General features: G+C 38.9%; 1 protein-coding gene across 2 annotated transcripts in view; it reads left to right on the plus strand.

The window, feature by feature from the left end:
- ADCY8 (adenylate cyclase 8 (brain)) overlaps positions 1–27083 on the plus strand; it is a 263079-nt gene that overhangs the window by 170738 nt on the left and 65258 nt on the right. Inside the window, exons 9-11 of one of the 2 annotated variants that reach the window (XM_011938168.1) lie at positions 5587–5687; positions 23975–24176; positions 26230–26319. The exons of the other annotated variant lie outside the window; for it this stretch is intronic. Of the exons in view, the coding sequence (XP_011793558.1) occupies positions 5587–5687; positions 23975–24176; positions 26230–26319 (393 nt within the window). The remainder of the gene's footprint in view (positions 1–5586; positions 5688–23974; positions 24177–26229; positions 26320–27083) is intronic. 2 annotated transcript variants of the gene reach the window in all.

A 27083-nucleotide genomic window follows, 5' to 3' on the forward strand; every position in this document is an offset into this window, starting at 1 on the left:
CATTAGTAAAGGTTGGAGCAAGATAACAATTACAGTTCACTCCACCTAGAAGATTCTGTAATCTCACCTACAATCTTTGATACAAAGACAGAGTGGCCGGGCACAGTGGTTCACGCCTATGAGCCCAGCACTTTGGAAGGCTGAGGCAAGCAGATCACCTGAGGTTGGGAGTTCGAGACCAGCCTGACCAACATGGAGCAACCCCGTCTCTACTAAAAATACAAAAAATTAGCTGGGCATGGTGGCATATGCCTGTAATCCCAGCTACATGGGAGGCTGAGGCAGGAGAATCGCTTGAACCTGCAAGGTAGAGGTTGTGTTGAGGTGAGATCACACCATTGCATTGCAGCCTGGGCAACAAGAGCAAAACTCTGTCTCAGAAAACAAAAAAAGAAAAGAAAAGAAAGAAAGAAAGAAAAGACAGAGTACAGTTACAGTTTAGGCAATTAACTAGATAATTGTTTTAGTTATAAGCATCTTCTACATATTATAGAAACGTAAGAATTTTTCAGTGCCTTTTAGCTTACAGTCAAAATGGAAAGTCTAGGAAAGCACTGTGGTTTTCCTCCCCCTCACCTAGGAAGAGTTCTTAGGACTATCCCAGGCATGGAAACATGCAAGGCTGGAAACTCCGTCCATCACCTCTGTAAGGGAACTTCCCTGATCATCTCTCTGTGGATAAGGAATCTGAAATAGATTTTTTTTGTTGTTGTTGCTGTGATCAGACTGGGGTTTCCCAGCTTCTTTGTGGTGGATCTAAAAACCCCTTGACCTCATGACTATGATTTCATTTCTGAATATGTCTTTCAAGATAATTCAGGGCCAGAATCCCCAGACATGAACAAAATGAAACACATGTTTATCCTGCTCCACTTCCTCAGAAGGAACGAGTCTGAATTTCATCAAATCAAATAGGAATTTTCATTTTTGAAATGATTTCTTTATCATTTGAAGATTGTGGTCACTTGTCTTCTGTTGCATTTAAATAAAATCTACCATCTTTTGTTTTCTTCCCTATTATCAGTTCACCCATCCTGGCCTAAAAGGGGGCTCATTATTTTGCATCGCATTGTGCTGAGGATCCATTCTTCAATCAAGAAAATATAGCAGTGGCATTTTATTAAACTAATTCCTAGGCTGTTTCTAATATCCATTCTTTGCCCATATGCTTCACTTTCATTCTAACCAAGATTTACATAGGCTTAAATTTTTAATACATTCCCTTTCTTTGTATCATAAATTCCATCACTGAAATATACCCAAGAAGTCTGAGCATGCATCTATGAACAAGATAGCCTTACTCTGAAAATAGCAAGGAAGCATTAGCCAGTGAGACCCTGCATGCTAGAGCAAAGCTCTTTGGATTCTCTATTTTCAATCTGTGAAGGTGTGATTGAGTTGCTCAGGTATTCAAATCCTCAGTTTCTTTATCTCAAGTTTTAAATCAACTAAGACCCTAAAGATTGAGAAATGACAATATTCCAAATCCTAATCTAAGATCTCCAAGGAAGTATTTGTAATTTGTTCCAAGTGTCTGAATTTTGCCACCAATTGACTATGACAAGCTCTTTCACATTTCTGATCCTCAAGTTTGTCTGAAAAAAAAAATATATATATATATATGTGTGTGTGTGTGTGTGTGTGTGTGTGTGTGTATGTGTGTGTGTGCGTGATTGCCAAGTTCTCTTGTAGACCAAGGGCTCAGTAAATTACAAGGGTTCACAGGTCATTCCCAAGAACACTTTTCCTAAGGATCCTATAAAAGTTAAGAATTTTACCCGGTGGTGGGTAATCTTTCAAGAAGCAAGGGGAATAATGAGAATGGGATCTTCTTCCAAGTTAAAAAAAACACACATGAGATCATAATTTCTTTAGAAGAATCTTTTATAACATGGTGGAAAAATCGGTCAACAACACTTTTGGCATCACCGCTGAGTGCAAGGTATAATACGGTACAGGGGAATAGAAGACAGCATTCTGCAAGGCAACACCATTGAAAAGGCAAGGTTCACATAGATGAAAGTATAGAAGTAAAATAAGTATAATTAATTTATTGACAGTAGGTAATATTTATACAGGGTTATCATGTGCAAGGCACTCTTGTAAGCATCTTATATATATTACCTCATTTCATTCTCCCAGTAACCCTTATGAGATAATTCCTATTATTATATCCATTTTCCATATAAGGAAACTAAGACATAGAAAGCTTAAAGGTTTTGTCCATAGGTGTTACAGCTGGGATTCAAATCCAGTTAATCTACCTCTTGATTAGTTCATGCTCACAACTGAGATATAAAAGGATAAGTGGGGCCAGGTGAGGACAGAACAGGGATGAGACAAGGAGTCTCTAACTTTGGCAGGCATAAGCACACAACTAACTTAATAAAGCTATGAGCCAGAGTGTTCAGACCTTTACAAGTCAGGAGGAAGTGAAATGAATCGCTACTCAATCTCAGTACTCTATCATTCTGAGCCAATTAGGAATTTTCCTTTTGAAGTCCTGCTTTCCTTGCTTTTCCAAAGTAACAATGCACCACATTCTGAAACCCAGTATTTTATATTTGATGATGTCAGCTTCACAAATATTATAAGATTCTTCTTTTATGTGGCTGTGCTAGGCACTGAAGTTCAAACAGGAAAATAATAGAATGCTTCAAACTTATGAACTACATTAACGCCAAACTTAAGAGCTGTATTAATGTCCCCATTTGACAGATGAGAAAAGTGAGGTTCAAGGAAATTGGCTTTGCTCACAATAAAATAATGACAGATCTAAAAGCAAAGTAAGTCTTCATACTTTGTCTCTACCCTATTTGCCATCTGAAGAAAATTGAAAATATAATATCTTTTACAACTTTAGTCTGGACAAATGATGATAATGTGACATTTTTTAAGTCATCAGTAAAAAACATTCATGAAAGGAGTCACAGAGACTCAGGCTTGGGATCTGTAGGAAAGGATCTTTTCATAGGATCATGGGCCAATAATAGAAAGGAAGCCTTTACAAAGGAATGAGCTCTCAGGCTCAGGATCTGAGTGTTCAAGTTTAGGGTGTCTGGAATCCTGAGATGCCCTGCTCAGGACCAGAGAAAAGAAACCCACTTTCCCAGATAAAGCAGAGAAGGTCAGCGGATGATAATCAACAGACATTTGAGTAGACATCAAGAGTGTTATGAAATGGATTTCTGAATTGGGAAGGCAATGGTCAATTACAACTCCAAGATGCTGTGATGATGATAGTGACGATGACAGGTGATGATGATGATGATGATGATGGATGACATAAAAGAAGAAAAGGGCCAGGCACGGTGGCTCATGCCTATAATCCCAGCACTTTGGGAGGCCGAAGTGGGTGGATCACGAGGTCAGGAGTTCGAGACCAGCCTGGCCAACATGGTGAAACCCCATCTCTACTAGAAATACAAAAATTAGCCAGGCGTGGTGGTGGGTGCCTGTAATCCCAGCTACTTGGGAGGCTGAGGCAGGAAAATCACTTGAACCCGGGAGGCAGAGGTTGCAGTGAGCCGAGGTCGTGCCATTGCACTCCAGCATGGGTGACAAGAGCAAGACTCCATCTCAAAAAAAAAAAAAAAGAAGAAGAAGAAGAAAAGGAGGAATTTTAGTGTACTGATTAACTACACTAAAATTATTCTTACTGCTGTTTTTAAATGTTCATTATCAAATCTATGCAACCATGCTGGTTTAAAATTAACCAGTAAGATGGCCGGGTGCAGTGGCTCATGCCTGTAATTCTAGCACTTTGGGGGGCCAAGGCAAGTAGATCACGAGGTCAGGAGATTGAGACCATCCTGGCTAATCCAGTGAAACCCCGTCTTTACTAAAAATACAAAAAAATAGCCGGGCATGGTGGCAGGCACCTGTAATGCTAGCTACTCGTGAGGCTGAGGCAGGAGAATAGCATGAACCTGGGAGGTGGAGCTTGCACTGAGCCAAGATTACACCACTGCACTACAGCCTGGGCAACAGAGCAAGACTCCATCTCAAAAAAAAAAAAAAAATTAACTAGTAAGCCAACAAAGAATAATTAGATCCTCTGTAATTTGTGGTTAGAAGGAATTCAAACATTTATCTTTCTTTGAATTAACCGTTTTGTGGCTAAATAACTTTCCAGCTGCTCTGGGTAGGCCTCTATGATTGTGACCTGTTCTTGGGTAGCACCATTGATAACTATTAATAATATGGGCTTTCTGTGGTTTTATCAGGATTGAGGATGGCTCAGAGTGATTCTTCAGAGCCATGTTCCTGGCTCCCCTCCAGATAATAAGCAGGTTGTCAGCAAGTGGACAGAGGCCTTAATACTGGAGAGTAGAAAAAGCATTGCCCTGCAAAATCAATAACTGTGCAGTCTCTAAACAGCATGGTGCTTCACCCAGAGAGCTCAACAACTGCGGGATATTCTCCAAACCTTAGCTATGACACTGAGAAGCGGGATTCAGTCTAAAACCCAGACCACACCAAGAAGTCAGAAGAGAATAAAAATCATGTAACTGTTGATTGCAAACACCATATCAACAACAGATTGGACTGATTTTACTATATCTTGACCTGACTGAAACCTTGTCTTGGTATTGTGGACATGGAGCCTAAGATGTTATGAGACCTCTATTTGCCAGCTTCCTGTATGAAGTAACCATGAAATGCAAATCAGGGATTACAAAGTTCCAAAGTGACGCTTAGTTCTCTGTCCTCCCAAAATAAAATAACCTGCTGGCTACTAGACCGCTCTCTCATTAAGGTCAAATGTGGGGCTTGGTTTAGGCTAATCCTAAGGTCTTTTTCAGGTTAAAAAACTTCCCACCTTCTGGAAGAAGTAGATATTCCCCAGCTTAGTAGCTCCAAGATGGTTCAAGAGTCTAGGCAGAAGTAAGGCAAATATGCATTGAGTGCTGACCTTCTAGAAGCTTTTAAAGCTAGACAATGAAATTACTGAGTACTCTGGATAATCAAAATAAAGTTACCACCATTCCCCAGGGCTGCCTTGAGCAGACACAGAAGGGCATCAAGCATATTGGTCTATTAGTCTTGGTTTCTCTTCTGTGAAATGAAAGGGCTGCACTAGCTGGAGATCTCTCAGGCTATTTTCTATTTTAAGAGCCTGAGAACTTATTTTTAATAAGAAAAGGAGGCAGAAAGACTTCCTCGTAAAACATTTCCCTGTGTTCCCAAACTTAACACGAAACAGTGCAAGATCCTTAAATGACTTAAGTTTACTCATGAAGAAAGTCAATGCGAATTTGATTTGCTGCATATATGGATGTGCACTCTTCTGTTCTGTTAAAATAATGTTAGTTCAGAGGGAGTGGAAGAACTGGATAAGCTCATACAAAGTATCCCTCCCACTGTGTTTACTCCTGGGCTCTCACTGGAAAGTTGGCAGGAGGGATGGGGATAATGCTCTGTGAAGGTTTTATTAAGATATGAATTATTATTAATTTTTTAAAAAAATCTAATTGCCTTGTTTCTTCTTGATGTTTCCCTCAACCTCAAATATCGCTAAAACTTCATTCTTCCAAAACCCAACTCTGCTGCAAAGTAATTCATTCTCTGTTTTTTTAATTACAGTATTCTCAAATGAGGGATGAAGTGTTCAAGTCAAACTTGGTCTGTGCGTTTATCGTTCTTCTATTTATCACGGCAATACAAAGTTTGCTTCCTTCTTCAAGGTAAATATGAAAGAATTAATTGATCCGGTGAAATATCTTTGTGAAATTCCTCACCTGGAGTCAGCCAGCTGACTTTTCAAAGGATCGGAATTTCAAATAACTGAGTCCAGGACCCATACCAAAACGTTTGACTGTTTCAATGTCTATTCTGGTTGCCTTACTCTGCTAATAATCTCAAAACTCTGCCCAGATAATAATCTTTTTCCCAATCTTAATAAAAACAACCAAAATGAAAATAGGCCCCACTCTTATTTGACATGACACCCGTGAATGCAGAAAATAAGTATAAGAACCTCAATCACCATTTACTTGTGCTTTTGTTAGTATAATTCATTCACAGATACAGCATCATACCTCCTTGGGTCTGCAAAATCAACACTTTAATAATAATGCAAACACCTGTTTGTGGCCAGCCACTGTTCTAAATACTTTACATACAAAAGCTTCTGAAATCCCCATGACAACCTCACTTGAGGTTGGTGCCATGATTATCCTCACTTTAAAGAGGAGGGAACTGAGGTTCATAATAGTGAAATAAATTCCCTAAGATCTCATAGTTCCAAGATGTCACTGCCTAGATTCAACCCAGGAAGACTAGCTCTAGAGCCTGGGTTCTTAACCCTCTATTAGACGCATATTGTCCAGGTTATAGATGCTCTAGCCAGGATTTGAAGCTAGTTCTGGATTAGTCCAATAGCCATGCTTTTTCATCTCCTCTAAACTATAAGCTAGCTCCTACCTCTTTTCTCAGCTAAATTGCCTTCTCCCTATACTTACCATGAGTTTTCCCCTTTCACGTGATTAAAAAAAAAAATCAGCAAATATTTTTTAAATACTTAATACAGGCAAAGGAACATTATAGCCCCTGAGGATGATACAGTTTTGGAAGAAGAGGTTCTGTAACCTCTAAGACATAATTTAGTAGTTGACAAAGGCATTAACAATGGCTCCCAGTTACTAAACACTTATACATGCCAGGAAAGTACTACATCTTTTACATGGATTGTCTCAAAAAGCCTCAAAAATAACTGATGAGTGAGGCAGCATTCCAATTCCCATTTGTAGATGAGGATTTATCCCAGGTCACATGTCTGTGTAATATCTGAGCTGAAATTTGAACCCAGAGACAGAGTCTGTGCTTTTAGTTACAAGACTGCTTTGCATCAAAATCAGTGATTCATTCTGACCACATGACTTCAAGGAAAAATTTGCAGAAAAGGATTTGAGTTGAGTAAGATGAGAGAGAAAAAAGTAGGAGACTATTCTATTTGGAAAACTGCTCTGGCAAAGTCATACAAGTGAGAAAGACCTTGTGTTTATAGAATAGTGAGTAAATGTGAGAACCTATAGCAAAGGGCTTGTGCAAGAATATAGTAGACACTATGGCTGAAAAAGGAGAGAATCAGCAGAAGTTCAATGTTCATAACTATGTTAAAGACTTTGGAACTGATCCTGAGGGCAGGAAGGAACCCCAGGAGATTTTTAGGAAGATTGTAGCATGATGCTGTGGAAGAAAGATGTTCAAGATAACTAATATGCAAGGGCTGGCCATGCTTGACTTTCCCCCTAATTAGCAGGGTGCATTAGAAAGAGAGAGGGGATTCTGGGAAGATGATGGCACAGATGGTATATTTCTTAATGTCTCAGAATTCTTACAAATTTGACAAACTAGATAGCAAAACCAAAACCTCATAGACTATATTTACAACAAAAAAGGGTGATAGACCAAACATTCCACTATAGAAGTGGGTTGCAACAATCCATCAATGGCCCCAAAATGTGTGTGATATCAGTACCTGTATGGGAGAAAGCAGAAAGAAGTACTGGGCATGTCACACCGGGGAACAAAAGAATCTATCTCAATATAGCCAGCAGATATGCACTGAGAAGTGCTGTAAGCCAAATTAAGAAAGCAAATGAAAGTGGGAAGGAGTTTGCTCAATCCAATAACATTTTGAAAGGCCCAAAGAACTGGAACCATCAAGACACTATGAACTCGTGAAACTGATCATCTAATCTCCCTGTCATGATAAAGCCCTGAAAGGAACTGTGTGAGTAAACTCAAAATCACTTACAATAAGGGCTATACAGGTTAAAGTGGGAAGGGATTCTAGCTATCATGTTTTGAAACACTACATGAAAACAACCAAAAAGAAAGCTCTATAGAGTTAAAAAAAAAAAAAAAAAACTTGAACCATGCTATTTCTAAAAGTTCAAGGAAGTGTTTTACACAAAAATGAGCAACAAAATATACTGATGGCAATCCTATACTAAGCTATTATAAATAATAAGACAATAACAAGTAGAATAATCTTATAGCCATTGAAAGCACTTCAGAAAGACTTGCCCACAAAATACATCAAAATTTTAACCTATCCTTTTAAAAGGAGCTGAAGCACTTAATGTGGTTCAAGACATGAAATAACAACCTAACCAAAATTAGAAACACTTAGAAATTTGGAAAGAGAACTCAGGAAATACATAAAAATTTAAAACATATATATATTTCAGAAATGAAGACAGCAAAAGAGAACATACAGCACATAAACACAGCAAAAATTACTTACTTAAGAGATATAGAGGCCGAGCGTGGTAGCTCACTCCTGTAATCCCAGCACTTTGGGAGGCCAAGGCGGGTGGATCACGAGGTCAGGAGATTGAGACCATCCTGGATAACACGGTGAAACCCCATCTCTACTAAAAATATAAAAAATTAGCCGGGCATGGTGGTGGGCACCTGTGGTCCCAGCTACTCGAGAGGCTGAGGCAGGAGAATGGTGTGAACCTGGGAGGCAGAGCTCGCAGTGATATAGAAAGTGAAAGAAAGAACATCATTTTTTAAGTCAAAAAGAAAATTAAAAAGATTGACAGAGCCTTCTTCCCCATACCTTAACGTCACACCAACAAGGACCCTGTATACTAACCGTGGATACTAACAGCTGAAAGAACTGCAAGACACAGATTCTTTCTGAGGAAGAGTACATAGGGAAGCCCACATCAAGGGGGGAAACTAATACTCTAGAGGAATTTGAAGCTACTGGAACATACAGCTATAGCAAACCTTAAACATAGCTTAACTCCCAGCCAGAGTGATATAAATCCTCACAGAAAATATCTATTTACTTCAGTTTCTATTACCTGATACAATATGAACAGTTTTCAACAGAAAATTACAAAACATCCAAAAAGAAGAGAAGAGACAAAGAAATCATCAGAATCAAACTCAGATATAACAGTGTTAAAGTTATCATACAGGGAATTTTTAATAACTATTATTAATATATTAAAGGTTCTAATAGAAGTAGACAATGTTCAAGAAAAAAATGGGCAATATAAACAGAGATCGAAACTCTGAGAAAATCAAAGGAAATAAAAGGAAAGGATAAAAATTTTAAAACACCTAATAGAAATAATGAATGCCTTCAATGGGCTCATCAGTAGGCTCAGAATGGCCAAGGAAATAATCAGTAAGCTTGAAGACATGTCAATAGAAACTTCCCTAACTGAAATGCAAAGAAAAAAAGTGAATGGAGGTTGGGCAGGGAACATGGGTCAAAGCATCCAAGAACTCTGGGACAATTTCAAAAGAAGAAATATATGCATAATTAGATTACCAAAAGGAGAAGAAAGGAGAACTAAGCAAAATAAATATTTAAAGTAATAATGGCCAAGAATGTTCCAAAATTAATAACAGACAACAAACCACAGAATCACAAAACCACAGAACTTTAAAGGTTAAATACTTTGGTTAAATAAAAGTAACCAACCAGGATAAACATCAAAAAAAAGATATTGTATTCAGACTGCAGAAAAGGAAAGACAAAGGGAAAATGTTAACGGATACCACAGTGAAGGACATCATCTTACCAAAAGGAAGGACATTGCCTTACCTATAAAGGAACAAAGATAACAATTACATCAGACTTTTCGTCAGAAACCACATAAGCAAGAAGAGCATGGAGTCAAGTATTTAAAGTATTGAAAGAAAAACCATCAACCTAGAATTCTATATCCTTTATAAGTAGAGAAGAAATATTTTCTCAGAAAAAAACTACATTTTTAGCCAGCATTCCCTGTAAGAAATGTGAAAAAGTTCTCCAAACAGCAAGACAATAATATAGATCAGAAACTTGGATCTCCATAAAGAAAGAGCATCAGAGAAAAAACAAATGAAGTTAAGTAAAATGTTTTTAGCTTAATCTTAGTTGATCTAAAACATTATTTTTTGTTTAAAGCAACAAGATTAACAATGTATTTGGTGGTTATAAATATGAATAAAAGTGAGATGAACAACAGCAATGTCACAAGGGACATAAGGAAGGAATTGGGAATGTTTTGTTTTAAGGTAACTGCATTACACATGAAGTAGTATGAAGGTTGAGTTACATTAATTTAAAATGCATATTATAAGCTCTTGAGCAAACACTAAAAAAAGTTTTTTAAAGAAATAAATATAATTGATATGCTAAGAAAAAAATAAAATTAAATCATATAAAATGCTCAATCAAAATCAGAGAGAATGTTAAACAAGGTGAACAAACAAAGAATAAATGCAGGGGATGAAAAATATAGTTACAAAGATGATGGCTGTTAAACCAAGCATAAAAATAATTACTTTTTGATGTTAATGGTCTCAATATACCAATTACAAAGCAGAGCTTGTCAGAGTGGATTGAAAAAAGACCCAAATAGATGTTGTATACAAGAAGCCCACTATAGATTTAGACTCAAATAAGTTAGAGAATTGAAGAAATATACCATGCTAACACTAATCAAAAAAAAAACTTAAGTAGCTATATTAATTTCACACCAAATAGACTCAGAACAAGGAAAAGTGTCAAAGATAAAAATGGAAATTACATAGTGGTTAAAAAGTCATTTCTCTCAGAAGAATTAGCAATATGAACATTTATGTGCCTAACAAGAGAATGTCAAACTACATGAGGCAAAAACTGATAGAACTGAAAGGAAAAATAAATAAACCCACTATTATAGTTGGAGACTTCAACATTCCTCTGTCAGTAATTAATACATCATATAGGCAGGAAATCATTATGGATATAGATAACCTGAACTTATCTAATCAATACTAATAGACTATTCCACCCAGTGGAAGAAAACACATTCTTCTCAAGCTCACATGGAACAGTAACGAAGGTAGACCCCATTCTGGGCCATAACACACCTTCATAAATTTAAAAGAGGAAAAATAACACAAAGTATGTTCTCCGGTCACAGCGGAGTTAAACTAAAATTCAGTAATAGAAAGATAGCTAGAAAATTACAAAACACTTGGAGATTAAATAACACATTCTTCAATCACACGTGAGTGAAAGAAGAGATTTCAAGAGACATTTAAAAATATTTTGAACTAAATGAAAATGAAAACACAACTTACCACATTTGTGGGATGCCATGAAAGCAGTGCTTAGAGGGAAATTTATATTAAATGCATATATTATAAAAGAAAAGAGATCTAAATAACAATCTAAGCCTCTACCTTGGGAAACTACAGAACAAAAAGCTAGTTAATCTTGTAACAGGAGAAAATAAATCCTACCAATTAGGGCAAAAATCAATAAAACTAAAAACAGGAAAACAATAAAGAAAATAAACAAAATTAAAATCTAGTTCTCTGACAATATCAATAAAATTGATAAACCTCTAGCCAAGCTACTCAAAATAAAAGAAGACACAAGTTACCAACATCATAAATGAAAAAGTGGTTCTCACTGGTGATCCCATGAACATTAAATAATAAGAAAATAATATTACAAACAACTCTATGTCCATAAATTTGATAGCTGGGATGCAATGGACCAATTTGTTGAAAGACACAAACTACCTACATTCCAATGAGAAGAAAAAGACAATCTGAATAGCCTTATATCTATTTAATAAAGGTAACCAATAATTTTTAAACTTACAAGAAATAAAATATCAGACCCAAATGGTTTCACTGGTGAATTCTACCAATATTTAAAGAAAAAGCAATACCAGTTCTCCATAACCTCTTAGAAAACAGAAGGAGAGGGGACAATTTCTAATTCATTTTATCGGGTCATATTACCCTAATACAAAAACCCAGTGAAAACATTGAAGTAAAGGAAAACTACCAACCAATATCTCATAAACATCAACATAAAATCTCTCAAAAAAATATTAGCAAATGAAATCTAACAATGTGTAAAAAGAAGTATACACCCTGGTCCAACAGAACTTCTCCCAGGTATGCAAAGTTTATTCAACATTCTAAAATCAAACAATAATGATTCACCATATTAGTAAGTTAAAGAAGGAAAATTGTATCATCATATCAATTGCCAAAGAAATGCACTGGATAAAATTCAATGTCTATTTATATTAAAAACTCTCAAGAAACTAGCAATAGAAGGGAACTTCTACAACTTGATAAAGAATATCTACCCTGCCCCCCCCCAAAAAAAAAGCTATAGATAACATCATCTTTAGTGGAAAAGGACTGGAGCTTCCCCCCTAGTATCAGAAACAAAACAAAAATACACTCTCACCACTTGTATTTAATATCATTTTGCAAGTCCTAGCTATTGAAACAAAACAACAAAAAGAAATAAAAGGCATACATATCAGAAAGGAAGAAATAAAACTATGTTTATCCACCAATGACATGGCTTTCTATACAGAAAATCCCAAAGGATCCACCAAAACATTTCTAAAACTAACAAACAAATATAGTCAAGTCACAGAATACAATGTCAATATATGAAAGTCAATTGTTTTCCTCTATATCATCAATCTAACTTGAAATCTGAAATTAAAGAAACAATATTATTTACAATAGCACCAAAAATGAAATACTTAAATATAAATTTAACAAAATTTGTATAAGATCTGTGTATAGAAATCTTCAAAACACTGATGAAATAAACCAAAGATGTAAATACATGAAGAGATATTCTGTGTTCATAGATTAGAAGACTTGATATTGTTAAGATGTTAATTTTTCCCAACTTGATCCATAGGTCAATGCATTGTCAGTCAAAACTTCAGCAAGCTATTTTATAGATATCAACAAACCAATGCTAAAGGTTGTATGAACAGACAAAGAATATAGCATAGCCAACACAATACTATAAAAGAATAACAACAAAGCTAGAGGATTCACACTACCTCATTTCAACACTTACTATAAAGCTACAGTATGATGCTAAAGAAAGAATAAACACATCACTCAATAGAACCGAAAGGAAAGCCCCAAAAATAGACCTACACAAATATAATCAATTGATTTGCAGCAAAGATGCTAAGAAAATTCCATGGAGAAAGGATATTCTTTTTAACTAATGGTACTGGTAAAATTGGATGTCCAATTATCAGCAAACTAACACGGGAACAGAAAACCAAACACCGCATGTTCTCACTCATAAGTGGGACTTGAACAATGAGAACACATGGACACAGGGAGGGGAACATCACACACCGGGGCCTGTTGGGGGTGGAGGGCAAGGGAAGGGAGAGCATTAGAACAAACACCTAATGCATGTGGAGCTTAAAACCTAGATGACGGGTTGATAGGTGCAGCAAACCACCATGGCACGTGTATACCTATGTAACAAACCTGCACATTCTGCACATGTATCCCAGAACTTAAAGTAAAATTTAAAAATAAATTTTAAAATTGGGTATCCATATGCAAAAACTTGGGCCTATACATAGACCTTAAACCTTCACAAAAATTAACACAAGATGGTTTATATACCTAAATGCAAAATTATAAAATTTCTGGAAGAAAACATAAATAAAATTTTGGTTTTGAATTTGGTGATGAGTTTTCAGACACACCACCAAAATTATGATCCATGAAAGAAAAAATTTATAAGTTGGACTTTACTGAAATTTAAAATGTCTGATCTGTGGAAGACACTGTTTTGAGAATGAAAACATAAACCACAGACCAGAAGAAAATATTTGTAAAATATGTATCTGGGAAAAGATTTGCATCCAAAATATTCAAAGAACTCCTAAAACTCAACAATTAGAAAACAACCCAATTTTTTAAATGGACAAAAGATTTAAACAAACAACTCACCAAACAAGATATACAGATACCAAATAGGCATGTGAAAAATGCTCAACATCGTTGGCCATAAGGGAAATTTAAATTAAAACAATGACCTACCACTACACACCCAGTACAATGACTAATATATAAATCAATCAATAAGTAAATAAATAAATAACCGTCAATACCATTTGCTGGAGGGAACAACAACAAAAACTCTGTGGCATATCCAGACAATGAAGTAAGATTCCACTATAAGAAGGAATAAGATATCAGCCACACAAAAACATCAATGAACCTTAAATGCCATATTCCTAAGTGAAAGAAACCAGTTTGAAAGGCTTTATACATATTATTCCATTTATATAATGTTCTGGAAAAGACAAAACTATAGAAATGGTAAATAGATCATTAGGTGAGAAGAGTTTGGGGAATGAGGGAAACGAGAATTAAATAGATGAAGTCCAGCATGTTTTTTAAGGTGGTTCATTCAGTGTACTGTAATGGTATATACCTGACACTATGCATGTATCAAAACCTATAAAACTTTATAGCACAGAGAATGAACTTCAACATATACAGGCTTTAAAACATTTTATTTAGGAGTTTAGGGGATCCCATGATGGAATCAGACTGTGACAAAAGAATCTGTGTTAAAAGTGTATGAAGCAACCTCCCTGAAAGGGATGTGGGGGGTAAAACGGTGTACTAAGTAGCTTTGAAAATGAGAGAAGTTTGTAGGATTAAAGGCAAGAGAAACTGCATTTAAGCACTGTACTCTAGTTGATATAGGAATTTCCCACTGAGGCATGGATTAAGAATTTGCAACACCTTTATGTGTATACCGGAACTAAACAATTGTGTAAATGAATGGCAGATGGTGGGAGTCAGTTTTCTCATTGTTGGAATGGAAGTTTACATACAAGCGAAGGGAGAAAGTTAGAAAGATCCCTGTGGTAATGGATTAGAGTTGGAGACATCTGTATGAACTCATGCATAGGTTAATATAGGTAGAGATGATTACATGTAGGAATATTTATAGATATGTTTATATGCACAGGTTGGAATATACACATTCATTTCCTTTCTTCGTCGGTAGAGAGGGCCTGGAAACAATGACACCTCAGTGGTAGTGAGTACATCTACCACTCACATCTTGGTTTCTAATGCCAATATCCAATAAAAGGAACCAAGGATCCTTGGAGAACTGTCTGATTCTAACAGTGGGGCAGGAAATATACAAGATTCACCTTGGCTATCTCATAGGGCCAGAAAATAAGAATGTATTAAAACATACGTACTTACACATAAACACACACACACACACACACACACATATACATGATAATGGGAGTATTTCGAAGGGACACAGGAACCAACAAAAGAGCCCCCAACGGCCAAAGCTGGAATAAATTGAGGAACAAAATAAACAATGTAGTATTTATTTATAATCTACAATATAAAATAAATATCCACCAGTCCATATTAATATAAATTAATGGTATGTCTCCATGCAGAGAAAGTCTACACATTTTATGAAGATAATCCATCCTCAGTGAGGAGGAATATAACTCCCTACTCCTTAAGTATGGGCAACAGCAAAAGTGACTTTTTTCCAAAGTGTAAACTATGTACAGGGGGCAAATATGGAGAAACCTTACAAACACTACCTCAGCCAGGGGATAAAGCTTAACACCAACAGTGATAAGTTATGTTGATGGGATCTAGTAACTATGGCACATAACCTCTGTGGTCTTCCTCCCCAAACCCATAATGTAATCATGAAGAAAATTTCAGACAAATCTCAATTGAGGGACAGTTTACAAAACACCTCACCAGTGTTCCTCAAAACTGTCAAAGTCATTTAAACCAAGGGAAGTCTGAGAAAATGTCACAGCAAAGAGGCACCTAAGGAGACATAACAACTAATTAAATGGAAGATGATATCCTGGACTGGAGAAACACCTATGGGAAGATTTAGAAAGAATGACCGGCTCTGCATCTATGAGCATACCTCAGGGCTAGATTGTGGTCTTGAAGTAATATCTCTGTTTTTAAAAAAAAATTGGAGATATGGCTAATTTTAGGGCTGGAGCAGGAAATATGCTAGACAAGCCTAGAACATCTTGTCCTACAAGAAAGCAAGGATGTCATCAAATACTATTAGGATCATGTCAAAAGAACTCAGGAGCCACATTATAGAAGTTCCCACTGTCCAAAGACGGAATAATTTGAGCTGTAACAGGGAAAATTATTAAAACACTTATGAAAACCCAGCAAATTTATTTAGCATTATGAGCTTGTAATGATTTTTTTAAGTCTGTAGTCTTTAGTGGATGATAGGGAACTGGCTGATTATCTAGAAAACTTGTAAAAAAGTGAGATAAACAAGTGTCTTTTCTGTATGGACTGTACCATAAGATCACTAAATAGTAAGTGAGGGGAAATATCATAAAAGAATTTTATGATATCTTAGCTAAAACATTTTAAAGAAATAAAAGAATTAAAATATCATCATATTCCAACCCATAATGAATTAATGGATCTACAAATCGAGCATCAGAGGATGCTGTCAACACAAATAAGAGAGACAACCATACCTCCCAGTGGGGGCGCACAATACCACCTATGGTCTTACCAGTGGGATCAAACCTACATTTGATCAGGCCTTTGAATCCAGCTTCCAGTTTTCAGGAATTATAGAGGACAGAGAAAGCTGAATAAGTACACACCAGTAAAATCCAGAGAGTGAGAAATGCTCTGGGTCAGAGGCATGTGTTTTTCAATAAATACATTGTAAGGAAGATAAAAGGATAAAGAGAGAAGTTATAGATTTTCAGATTTAAAAGACAAATCAGATTTAATAAAAATGGGTGAGACTAAACTGTAGTGTCTATAAAGAAAGGATAAAACTGTAAAGAAATGGAAATGGAAAGTGATTAATTGAGGTTGAGAGAGAGGATTATGACTCAGACAGGGCTCATGGATGGACTTTTGGTGTGCCCTGCAAAGTTCTATGTCAGGAATTGATGGTCATTACAAAGGCAGACACTATAAGAACGAATTAAGCTGTACTTTTGTGTGGTTTTCTTTATGCTTCATTTTACCGTTTTTAAAGTTATTAATGTGGGGGGAGGCCTACCTACTGTTGCCAAATGTGGACTAGGAGTCCTCCCACCAATAGCCACTGATGGTTATTATGTTCCAGACTTGTTCCAAACACTAGGAATAAATCTCAAAACAAAAAACGATTACAAGAACAAAATCCCTGCCCTCCTGGACTGTATACTCTGGTGAAATTAGATTAAGACATAAGGAATATATATATATCTGTCCAGGTGTATATACTACATATATAGCTCCTTATATACTACCAAGGTAGACACATAGGTAGATATGTATGTGCTATGTATGTAGATATTTATAGTTATCCAATTAATAAATCAGAAGAAGGGTACCAGAGAATACCAGGAAATAATGAGTTTCTTGACTGCCTAAGAGCCTGTGAGGACTAGGGTCCTGAGAGAAGGCACCTCAGGGTGGCGAGCTGTGAGTGTTGGTGGGGCCTTGCAAGATTCAGCCAAATCTGCTGGGCTCCTCTAGTCACTCTTGTTGATGGGAAGGTGGTAGACAAGAAGGGCATGGCCGTGTCTGTTGCTTCCTCTGGACTCCTAGAGCTCGAGGTGTTGACATTCCCAGCAAAAACGCGACAAACATCAGTGTGACAGTTTGTGCTGGAGAGAGGGGGTATACAGTCAGGCTCTCTGCCATCATAAAGCTGATCATCTAGTAGGGCTAAAAGACAATTAGCCGAACAGCTATCATATGGGGTGAGGACTATTGTGATAGGAAAGGTGTAAGCTGGGATTCGATGTGTGGGATTTGGGGTGAGGCAAAAGTAATCCTTTTGCCTCTGGAGCAGGCTCCCCAGAGGAGATGACAGTGACAGCTCACCTGGCTCCTAAAGGAGCTCACCAGGTCATGGAAAAGACTGAGAAGGATTAAGGGGAGGAAGGGCTGGGAATAGAGCATTCTAGAGGGTAGAAGTTGTGAAGCTCTTTAAGGAGTTGTGACTGGTTGGCAGAGGAGTCTTTATTGAAGCATTTTTAATGAAAGAGATGATGTGATCAGATTCATGTTTAGAAGGCTCATAATGAATGGGGATGGTGGAGAGGTAGGAGTGAGATCTGGATTTGGGATGACCAATTAGGAGGCAATTGAAAAAAAAATCTGGCAAGAAATAATAAGGACAAGAGAGTGGGCAGAAGGGTGGACAGAAGAGGAAGAATTTTTAAGATATTTAGGGCAGAGAGTTGATGATTCACAGTGACTGACTGGATGTGGGGGATGAGAGAGATGGAGAAGACCAGGATAAGCCCAAGGATCTGTACTTGGCACTGGACAGGAGAAGGGGCCACTGTCCTCCACGAGAAACGAGCCTCAGGCTTCCCAGCTGGCCTGGACAGGATTTTTTTCCAGGTGGTGTGATGGGGGCAGGGGAGGGGAGCAAGCCTTGATGCCCTGGTTCCTGGGGTTCAGGGGGAAGAGACCTGGACCCTCACACAGCAGCTAGTCAGAAGGAGTCTCCGACTCTAGAATTCAAGGTGAAGCCCGTAACTGAAATACAGCCCACACCCCAACCTCACCTAGCGAAGAGAAAGATCCTGACAATGAAGGAAGCTGAACTCTGACCAGACAATCCATATGCTGTGGGAATTGGGTGGCCCATTTACCCCAGACACAGCAAAAGCTTTCTTTAATACGTGCTGGTTCCCTCTCCAACTCATTTTGTTTCTGTTTGATGCTTTGTGACTGAACAGATGATGGGTGCTTTTCACTCGCATTTCTTCTGTCATGGATTTTTTTTGGCAGATGAGGCAGTCTCTACTCATATGACCACAGCTAATTCTTAGCCCTCAAAGCAAAAATTAATGGATTCTGGCATAAAAAAAGAGAGAGAGAGAGCGAGAGAGAGAGAGAGAGACAGTGCTTACCCAGCTCTTTCCTTTAATTTCCACCTGCGCACAGATGTTCCTCTCCAAGAAGGGTAAACAAAGGAAAGACTAGAAAATACTTCTTGTGACTATAGAACAATGTATCTGGTCTGCATGTGGTGATGAGAGAGAGACAAAGATGCAGAAAGAGAGACAGGGACGCAGGGAGAGGGAGGGAAGGGGAAAAGAGAGAGAGATGGTGACCTAGAGAGGGAAGGAAGGGAGGGAGGGATGGAAGGAGGAAGGAAAGAGGCAGGCACTGGGTCTTATTATTTTCTGTGCATTATACTATCTATATGTATGTATTTAACCTCTCTGAAACCTCTGTTTCCTCATCTGTAAAATGGGAATGATAATGCTCACTTGCCAAGACTGCAGTAAAAATTAAGTTAACCAAGCCTATTTCTGGTAAATTCCTTTTTGGAGTCACAGTATTTTCATCTGTTGAAAGGGCTAAGAATATCTTTCTTCAGGGTTGCTGCAAGGATCAGATATACTATTGCACTCATCGACTCTGCAGATTCTAAAGTGTTGTCCAAGTGCCATCTTTCAGTATAACCTGAGTTTTTGTTTCCTATTGCACCGCAAGCTGCTATAGGCTGTTCACTCATCCCACGGATTCCTGCATTCCCAGCAAATGTCAAACCACAATATCAATACAAACCATTTTAAAGACAGACTGCAGAGAATAATTAGGACTTAATGTCTAGAAATGATTTGGATAGAACTTTGCGAAGCCTGTCATTCCTTTTGAGACTCGATTTCAGAAATGAAAGGTTTCCTTGCCTCTTATGCGCACCAACAATGCAAAAGCAAATTCAGAACTCCTGGATGCCTGAGTGGCTCTACAATTAGATAAAATGTACAATCTGATGTTATAATGTTTACATGTAAAGAAATAAATGAATGCTGAGGAACTGCCGCAGAGATTTCCAGAGAAATTTAATATACAGTGCTAATACTTTTGCTTAAAAAGCTAATCTTGTAATTAATACCCTTGCCATACAACTTTAATGTGCCTTTGATATCCTGAATTTCATGATGAATAGAGAAAGAGAACTAACATTTCTTTAAATGTGTATTATACTACTTTATGACGTTGTTTAATCTCAGAGCCTCCTTTAAAACGTAGGCTTAAAAAAATCCCAGTTTTACAGGTTAAAAAGTAATTCTCAGAGGAATCAATTACCTTGCCCATGACCGCACTGCTAGTTATGCTTCAGAAATATAGGTTCAAACATTTAAGGCTTTGCTGTTGCCACTGGAGCACACTGCCTCACCTCCCTTTCCCTTTTACAGCAAACCAAGAAGAAAGTCATTTAAAACTGTGTCAGGCACTCAGGTGAGTTCTGTGTGCAGATCCTCCCACACAGCCCTGCAGATACACTGATGAACTCCCCACCATGCCAAAGATTACACAAAAGTTCAAGCACTAAATGGGAAACAAAAAACAAAAAACAAAAAAAAAAGCATCAATTTTACAAATTTCCAAACAATTGCCCATGTAGCCTATGCAAAACTATGATAAAAGCTGGTATACAGAATGTGGCTAAAGTCAAGAGACCACATGGCCTCCATCCTGAATCTCTTCTCTGCTGGCCCTCAGATCCCACCATTAAACTCTGGTATGAGATCTACCACTGTGATGCTGCCAAAGAACAAACCAGCACACACCCACCAGTGCCAAAGGTGAATGAGGCAAATCTGAGAAGGTGCCATCTGTGCCCAGAGCCAGGGTTAAGCCAACCTGGGCTTTCTTCTTTAAAGGCAGAGATACCCCGGCCAAAGAGAAAAGATGGTCAGCCCTCCTCCCATAGGGTAGATTAAGGCTCTGGCTTCCCTGTCGTCTCAGTGGATCTAAGAGAAGGAGAATATAAGCATCTGAACTATGCATAAACACTGACCTTTAACAATGACCCTGCCCTCCAAGGAAAATGAGGTTCACTGAGCACCTCCGACAGTTTCTGGATTCACCCTTCCTCCTTCCTTGGAGAAACATAGTGAGCAGGCAGAGGAATAGTCTGGGCATGTAGGTGGAAGTCTTCTTCCTTATGAAGGCTTGTGAGGGGAGGAGCAGAGTCTTCTCTTCCCAGAAAAAGCATAAGTCAATGAATACTTACTGAGCACCTTCTGTGTACTCAGCCCTATGCCAGGTGTCATGGAAGAATCCAAAGGAAAGCTGAGCCTTACCTGAAGAACAGGACACGCCATGTTAAGTGCCCATAAGGCAGAAGAAGGTGCATAGCACTGGGGGCAGACTGCACATAGTTCAACATTGCCCAGACCATGGGGTGCAGAAGGGTGAGGGAGGAAAAAAAGGCAGGAAAGAGCCAAGAGCAGACAGTCAAGGCCCTGTATGCCATGCGGAGGTCCAGAGGCAGTAGTGGCCATGTAAGAATTTGAGGCTCCAGCTGAGCATCTTTCAAACCTGCCTTTCCCTGGTTTGCTTCTGCCTCACACTTTGAAAAGAGACATTTTTATCCTGGTTGGTTGCCTCCTGTGACTGAGCCACATGAGCCTTGCAATTGGCCCCCTCTCTCATGGGACTTCCTGACAAAATGATCCACCTGCATTCTCTTTCATTTATCTCCCCCGGTGCCCAGAAATAATGGTGTGTTGTCAGGGAGTGTTTTTCCAGCCTGTTTGGAGAGAAGTTTCCCATCTGCCTAGAGCCCTCTGGGAACTCACTGATGCACCAACCTTCTGTTCTTATATAGAATTCCTACAGAGATTTCTTGTCAAGGTGATCCATAAAATCAAAACTTTGCCAGTGAAAAACAAAACAAAACCGCTACCAACAATAGCTGAGGCTGTGGGAGGAGTCACTTTCCAGTCTTAAGGTAGCTTCACCATGCAGAGGAAATTGACATTCTTGATTACTCTTTCCTTGTGAATTTCTTATCCCCCTGCTGCCACAATGCCATGCACTCCTGCTCTCCTGCTTATCTAACCACATTTCATAAATTTCCTTTGTTGCCTTCTCTTCTTCCAGCCCATTAGCATCTCCCACAGCTCATCTTGGGTCCTCTTGATTCTTGCTGTACACACTATCCTCGGGCAAATACTTCCATTCCTCGATCTTCAATCACCACCTATTCCCTCCAGCCTCAGAGTTCCTCAATTGTCCCTCACTGCCTGGACATCTAGATATCTGTAACTGAATGATCCACAAGTACCAAACATCCATTGTGTCCAAAATCAACTTTATCAGCTTATCTCCTGTACAGACTAGCTTCTTTTCCTGCACTTACTCAGTTACAATGGAAAGACATTAGTGTCATCCTTAATGACTTCCCTCTCTCAAATACCCCCTACACATACATACAAAACACATATTAATATACCTCCACATCTTTCCCTGCACCCCCCCCATTATCATACTGTTCCTGTGTTCCTCCCTCATTAACTCATGCCTCAACTATTTAAATCTGCTAAACACGTTTCCTCTTCACTTCATCCTCCACCTCCCACCACAGTTGTCTTTCAAACACATATATTTGATTAATTCCGTCTGCACATTGCCTACAGGACAAAGCTCCTGAGCACAGCCACACTGCCTGGGTTATTGGGAAACTCTGAAGACACTGGCCACTCCCATTCTTCTGACGTTTTGCTCATGCTCCCGGCTCTTCCCTACCTGCAAGGCTTCTCCTTAACCTTCACGGCCTAACCCAGTGTTACCTCTTTTATGAAGCCTCCCTTGATTCCCTTTCCTATTTTTCAATTGATGTTTGTTTATAACTCTTTATAGATCCTAGCATAGTATATAAAAAGTTTATCATTTGCATATTTATATTCCTCTCTCAATGGTGATCACCTAGGTGAGGAAGAGGTGTCTTTGGCCCCAGTACCCCTGATGCCTGCCACTGTATACCCAGGAATAAGACTTGTTGAATGAATAAATATTATGATGAACCCATAAAAGCAAAAAAGATTAATGCAAACACAGGAGATCTATTACTTACCAAAGTGATTAGAATATCAGAATGGTATAACAGAGTGGACTTTAAGTTCTGGCTCTAACACTGACGAACTGTACGATGCCTGGGAGGTTTCTTCCCTCTGAGCCTCGAATCCTCATCTGGAAAAAAAAAAAAAAAGAGATAAAAAGACCTCTTTGGTTTATTCTAAGGAACGGAAATGAGATATTATATATAAAATGCTCAGCATAGTAGCTAACACATGATCAGAACTCAATATATTATTTATACTACTGTTATTAATATTACATAAGAAGTTTAAGGAGGATAGTAAGAGATAGTGTTAGGAAAAGAAGGTGAGTTCAACTTTATTTGCTAAACACACATTTATTTAGCATTGGCCAATGGAAGATATTAAATGCCAGATGAATACACCTCAATTTACAGAAAAAGGAGCAGATATAAACTCTCCCACCACTTCTATCAAGGTACCCTTTAACACCTGCATGAGTTTGCTGACTGAAATAGAGATGGAAAAATTAGAGCTGCCAGTGTAGGACACGAATGGCTAGACACAGAGTTGAGAACAGTTAATTCCCAAGGAGAAGCAGCATGCATGGTGATAAACAGGTTGATAGGAGAGACAGGAGTTAAAGATGCCTCCAGAGATGGAGTTTTAGATCACAGACTTACTAAGCATCCTGACACCAAGCACAGGTGTCCAACCGACACAGGCTACCATGGGACAGAGTTTTGATGAGAGCTTGAAACTCAAGATGTAAACTCGAGAGCAATGCTGATACCTTGGACAAGGATGAGTTCTCCTTACCCATGTCTCAAATAACTTATGGTATAGTCCATGAAAACCACAGTAACCAGGAACCAAACTGAGCAACTTAAAATCAATGCCAAATCCAATTCTTGTTATCAGGATAGATGGCGGGAGAAAGTTTCATAAAACCCACCTTGAAAGGGAAAGGTATGTGGGTTCATCCCACAGCCAGAGTGTTGATACCAAACTAGAGTGGTGTGTTGCCATGACAGAAGTTGTCTAGTGACAAAAATTAATAATAAAAGAAGAGGGGAAAAGTGGGCAGGAGCAATAAATCAGGCCAAATATTCTGTTTTTTGCAAAGTTTCTCAATAGAGAGAGTGCTCTGGGGATGCATGTAATTTTTAAAAATCTCTCCTGCTCATAACCTTTTTCTTGGACAAACAGACCTTTCAAAGAATTGTCCGATGCAAGGGATGGGAAAGGGAGACCAGGAATAGAATTTCAGTGTTGCTCAGACAATTGATGCCAATGATCCAACATTCTGTGTTTCCCTGCAGAGTGATGCCAATGACCATCCAGTTCTCCATTCTGATTATGCTGCACTCAGCTCTGGTCCTCATCACCACAGCAGAGGATTATAAGTGTTTGCCCCTCATCCTCCGGAAAACTTGCTGTTGGATTAATGAGACCTATTTGGCCCGGAACGTCATCATCTTTGCATCCATCTTGATTAATTTCCTGGGTGCCATCTTAAATATCGTAAGCATACCACATCCACCAACCTTCTGGTGTCTAGCGTGCAGTTGAGTATGAAGTTTATGGAGCCTGCAGCTTCCTGCATTACCCTTCCTTGATACCAGTTACCTTTATGTGCCTGGTCTAGCCCCAAGCTTAGGGACAGATAACAAAGATGTGGCTACTGCCAAAACTGTGCATTTTACTGTTGGAAAATTGTCTATTTCCCAGTGGGATAGGTTATTTTCTCCAAAGGAGTTCCAAAAGCCCTTCAATTTCCATATTGTCAGTGGCCAATTACATTGTAAATAAGAGTTACTGTTTATCAAGTACCAGTACCTACCTGCTATGTGCCATGCGCTGAAGGAGGACCTTTACATATTTTTCATATTTAATCCTCACATAAACCCCGTGAGGTAAGTTTCATTATCCCCACTTTATGGCTGAGGAAACTGAGGCTCAGAGACATGAAATAACTTGCTAATAAGTTCTGTCTGACTCCATGACCCTCACCCTTCTAATATGCTAAATTGTATCTCTGGGAGTGGGAGTGGGGTGGGGGAAATGGAAATGAAATAGCTGCCGTTTATTGAGCACCTACTATGTGCTACAGGTAGGTATTATTGTCCCCATTTAATGGATGAGGAAACTGCATTTCAGGAAAGCTGAGTATCTCGCCTTTGACTTTCTAAGAGTTTGTATTTCACATGACACATAGAACTCAGATGAATTTCCAACTGCCATGATATTTATCACTGTTTAATTTGCTGATCCACATTGTCGTGGTTTCATTTTCTCTTGAGAATTGTACCATGGTAGCTATAGGTATTTTCTGTGCTTTTACAAGTAGTCTGTGTTGTCCATGACTCAGGCAGCTAGATGTTTTAGGTGATTTGTTTGGTTCCAGGTCTTAAACTTGGCATGTTGAGAGAGGCTAGTTGAGGCATTGTCATGTGGTTGAATCCATCACTCTGTCCTTTGGGCCTGAGCAAGGGTCCCCAAGTGTTCAGGGACCCAAGCTATGGATTCCCACAATTGTTGGCCTGTGACTTAGAGGCCTAGACTGCCTGAAACCACTGTCCAATTTGGCCCAGTAATTACTTAAGTTCTGTGGTTGTCCTTCTAGTGAAGACTCTATGAATAAAGGAAAAGCAGAAAAGGAAAATTATCATCTAATTTAGTTCATCATCTAATGAATGTTTTATAGATTATGATAACTGAAATGGAAGTACATGGGATCAATTGATCACAGGCTGCAGAGAAGTAGCCAGGACCTCAAATTAAGTCTTGATAACAAATTAGATATTTCAGGGGTGCAGAATTTGTAAGTAAGCCCAATGACTCTAGGTCAGGGTTACCTCTGGGGCCAACTGTGCCTCAGTGGGTAGTGTGGTAGGAAGATCAGAGGCTTTGGAGTCAGATAGACCTGTGTTCAAATCTCAGATCCACCAGTCACCAGCTCTGCGACCCTGGACAAGTTACTTTACTTCTCAGAGTTTCATATTTTTCAATTGTAAAATGGGGATTAAAAATAGCAGCTACATCACAAGGTGGTTGTGAGGCTTTTTTGTACAAAGTGTCTGGCACAGAGGAGGCATTTGGCCAATGGTAGTTACTCTTTTCCTAATACCACAAAATCTCCTGCAGCAACTTCTGCCCTAGGAAATGCCCATCACCCCAGTGCTAAGAATCTTTCTGGAAAATGTACCCCTTCAGATTCTTCAAGTCCTCCCAGCTGTTGATCTGGAGAAAGACCTCTTCTCCTGCCATCTGGCTTTCTCTTCTGAGCTCCACAAGCACACTCCAGTGACCCCAAATGATGGGGCCAACAGAGCAGTCTAAACTTAGTTTCATGACTGGCTTATGGAAGCTGTTTCTGAGCAAGCACTTGCTTTTTAAATAAAAGAAATCAAAGCTGGCACTTTGGCACTTCCATTCTGACTTCAAGTCCCCTCTAGGGTTCAGTCTACCCGTGCTGAAGCACGGCCACTGATAGCACACTGCTCCATTTCCAGCACTCACACTGACTTTGTTGTTCCTGTTTTTGTTTTTGTTGTTCTTTTTTTTTAATTCGCAGCTGTGGTGTGATTTTGACAAGTCGATACCCTTGAAGAACCTGACTTTCAATTCCTCAGCTGTGTTTACAGATATCTGCTCCTACCCAGAGGTATTTATTTACGAGCTCCCTTTGGTGAGAGTTGGACACAGATATATCTCTACCAGCTCTAAATAAACAAGACTGGCTGAAGGGCCATAGAAAGTACTCAAGAGGCCTGTTTTCCTTCTTCTGCCTCTTCTTCTTTCCTTTCTTCTTCTTCCCCTTTTCTGCCTTTCCTTCTCCCCTTATATTTTCTGTTTCCCAGTCCTCTTTCCTGGTCCCTCCTCTGCCTCTTTTTCATCTTTACACCTGCCTCATTTCTTTCTCCCTCTTTCTCCTCCTTTTCTTCCTTTTCACCTTTCCTTCTATCTGTTTTCCATTTGCCCTTATCTCTTCCTTCTCTATGCATTTCTCCTAGCTTATTTGTAAAATCCTGTAGCAGAATGCACTGTTATCTCCATTAGCAGGCAGAGTTCTTTCTCAAACAGTGTTTGCTGCATTAAGGAAAGAGGTGGGGAGGGAGGGAATGAAGGAACAAAGGAAGGAAGAAAGGAAGGAAGGAAGGAAAGAAGGAAGGAAGGAAGGAAGGAGAGGGAGGGAAGGAAGGAAGGAAGGATGGAAGGAAGGAAGGGGAAGGAAGGAAGGAAGGAGAAGTAAGGAAGGAAGAGGAAGGAAGGAAGGAAGGAAGGGGAAGGAAGGAAGGAGAAGGGAGGAAGGAAGGAGAGGGAAGGAAGGAAGGAAGCAAGCAAGGAAGCAAGGAAGGGGAAGGAAATAAGGAAGGAAGGGGAAGGAAGGAAAGAGAGGGAAGGGAGGAAGGAAGGGGAAGGAAGGAA

Source organism: Colobus angolensis, unplaced genomic scaffold (genome assembly GCF_000951035.1).
Source record: "Colobus angolensis palliatus isolate OR3802 unplaced genomic scaffold, Cang.pa_1.0 Scaffold17, whole genome shotgun sequence".
Classification (NCBI taxonomy): domain Eukaryota; kingdom Metazoa; phylum Chordata; class Mammalia; order Primates; family Cercopithecidae; genus Colobus; species Colobus angolensis.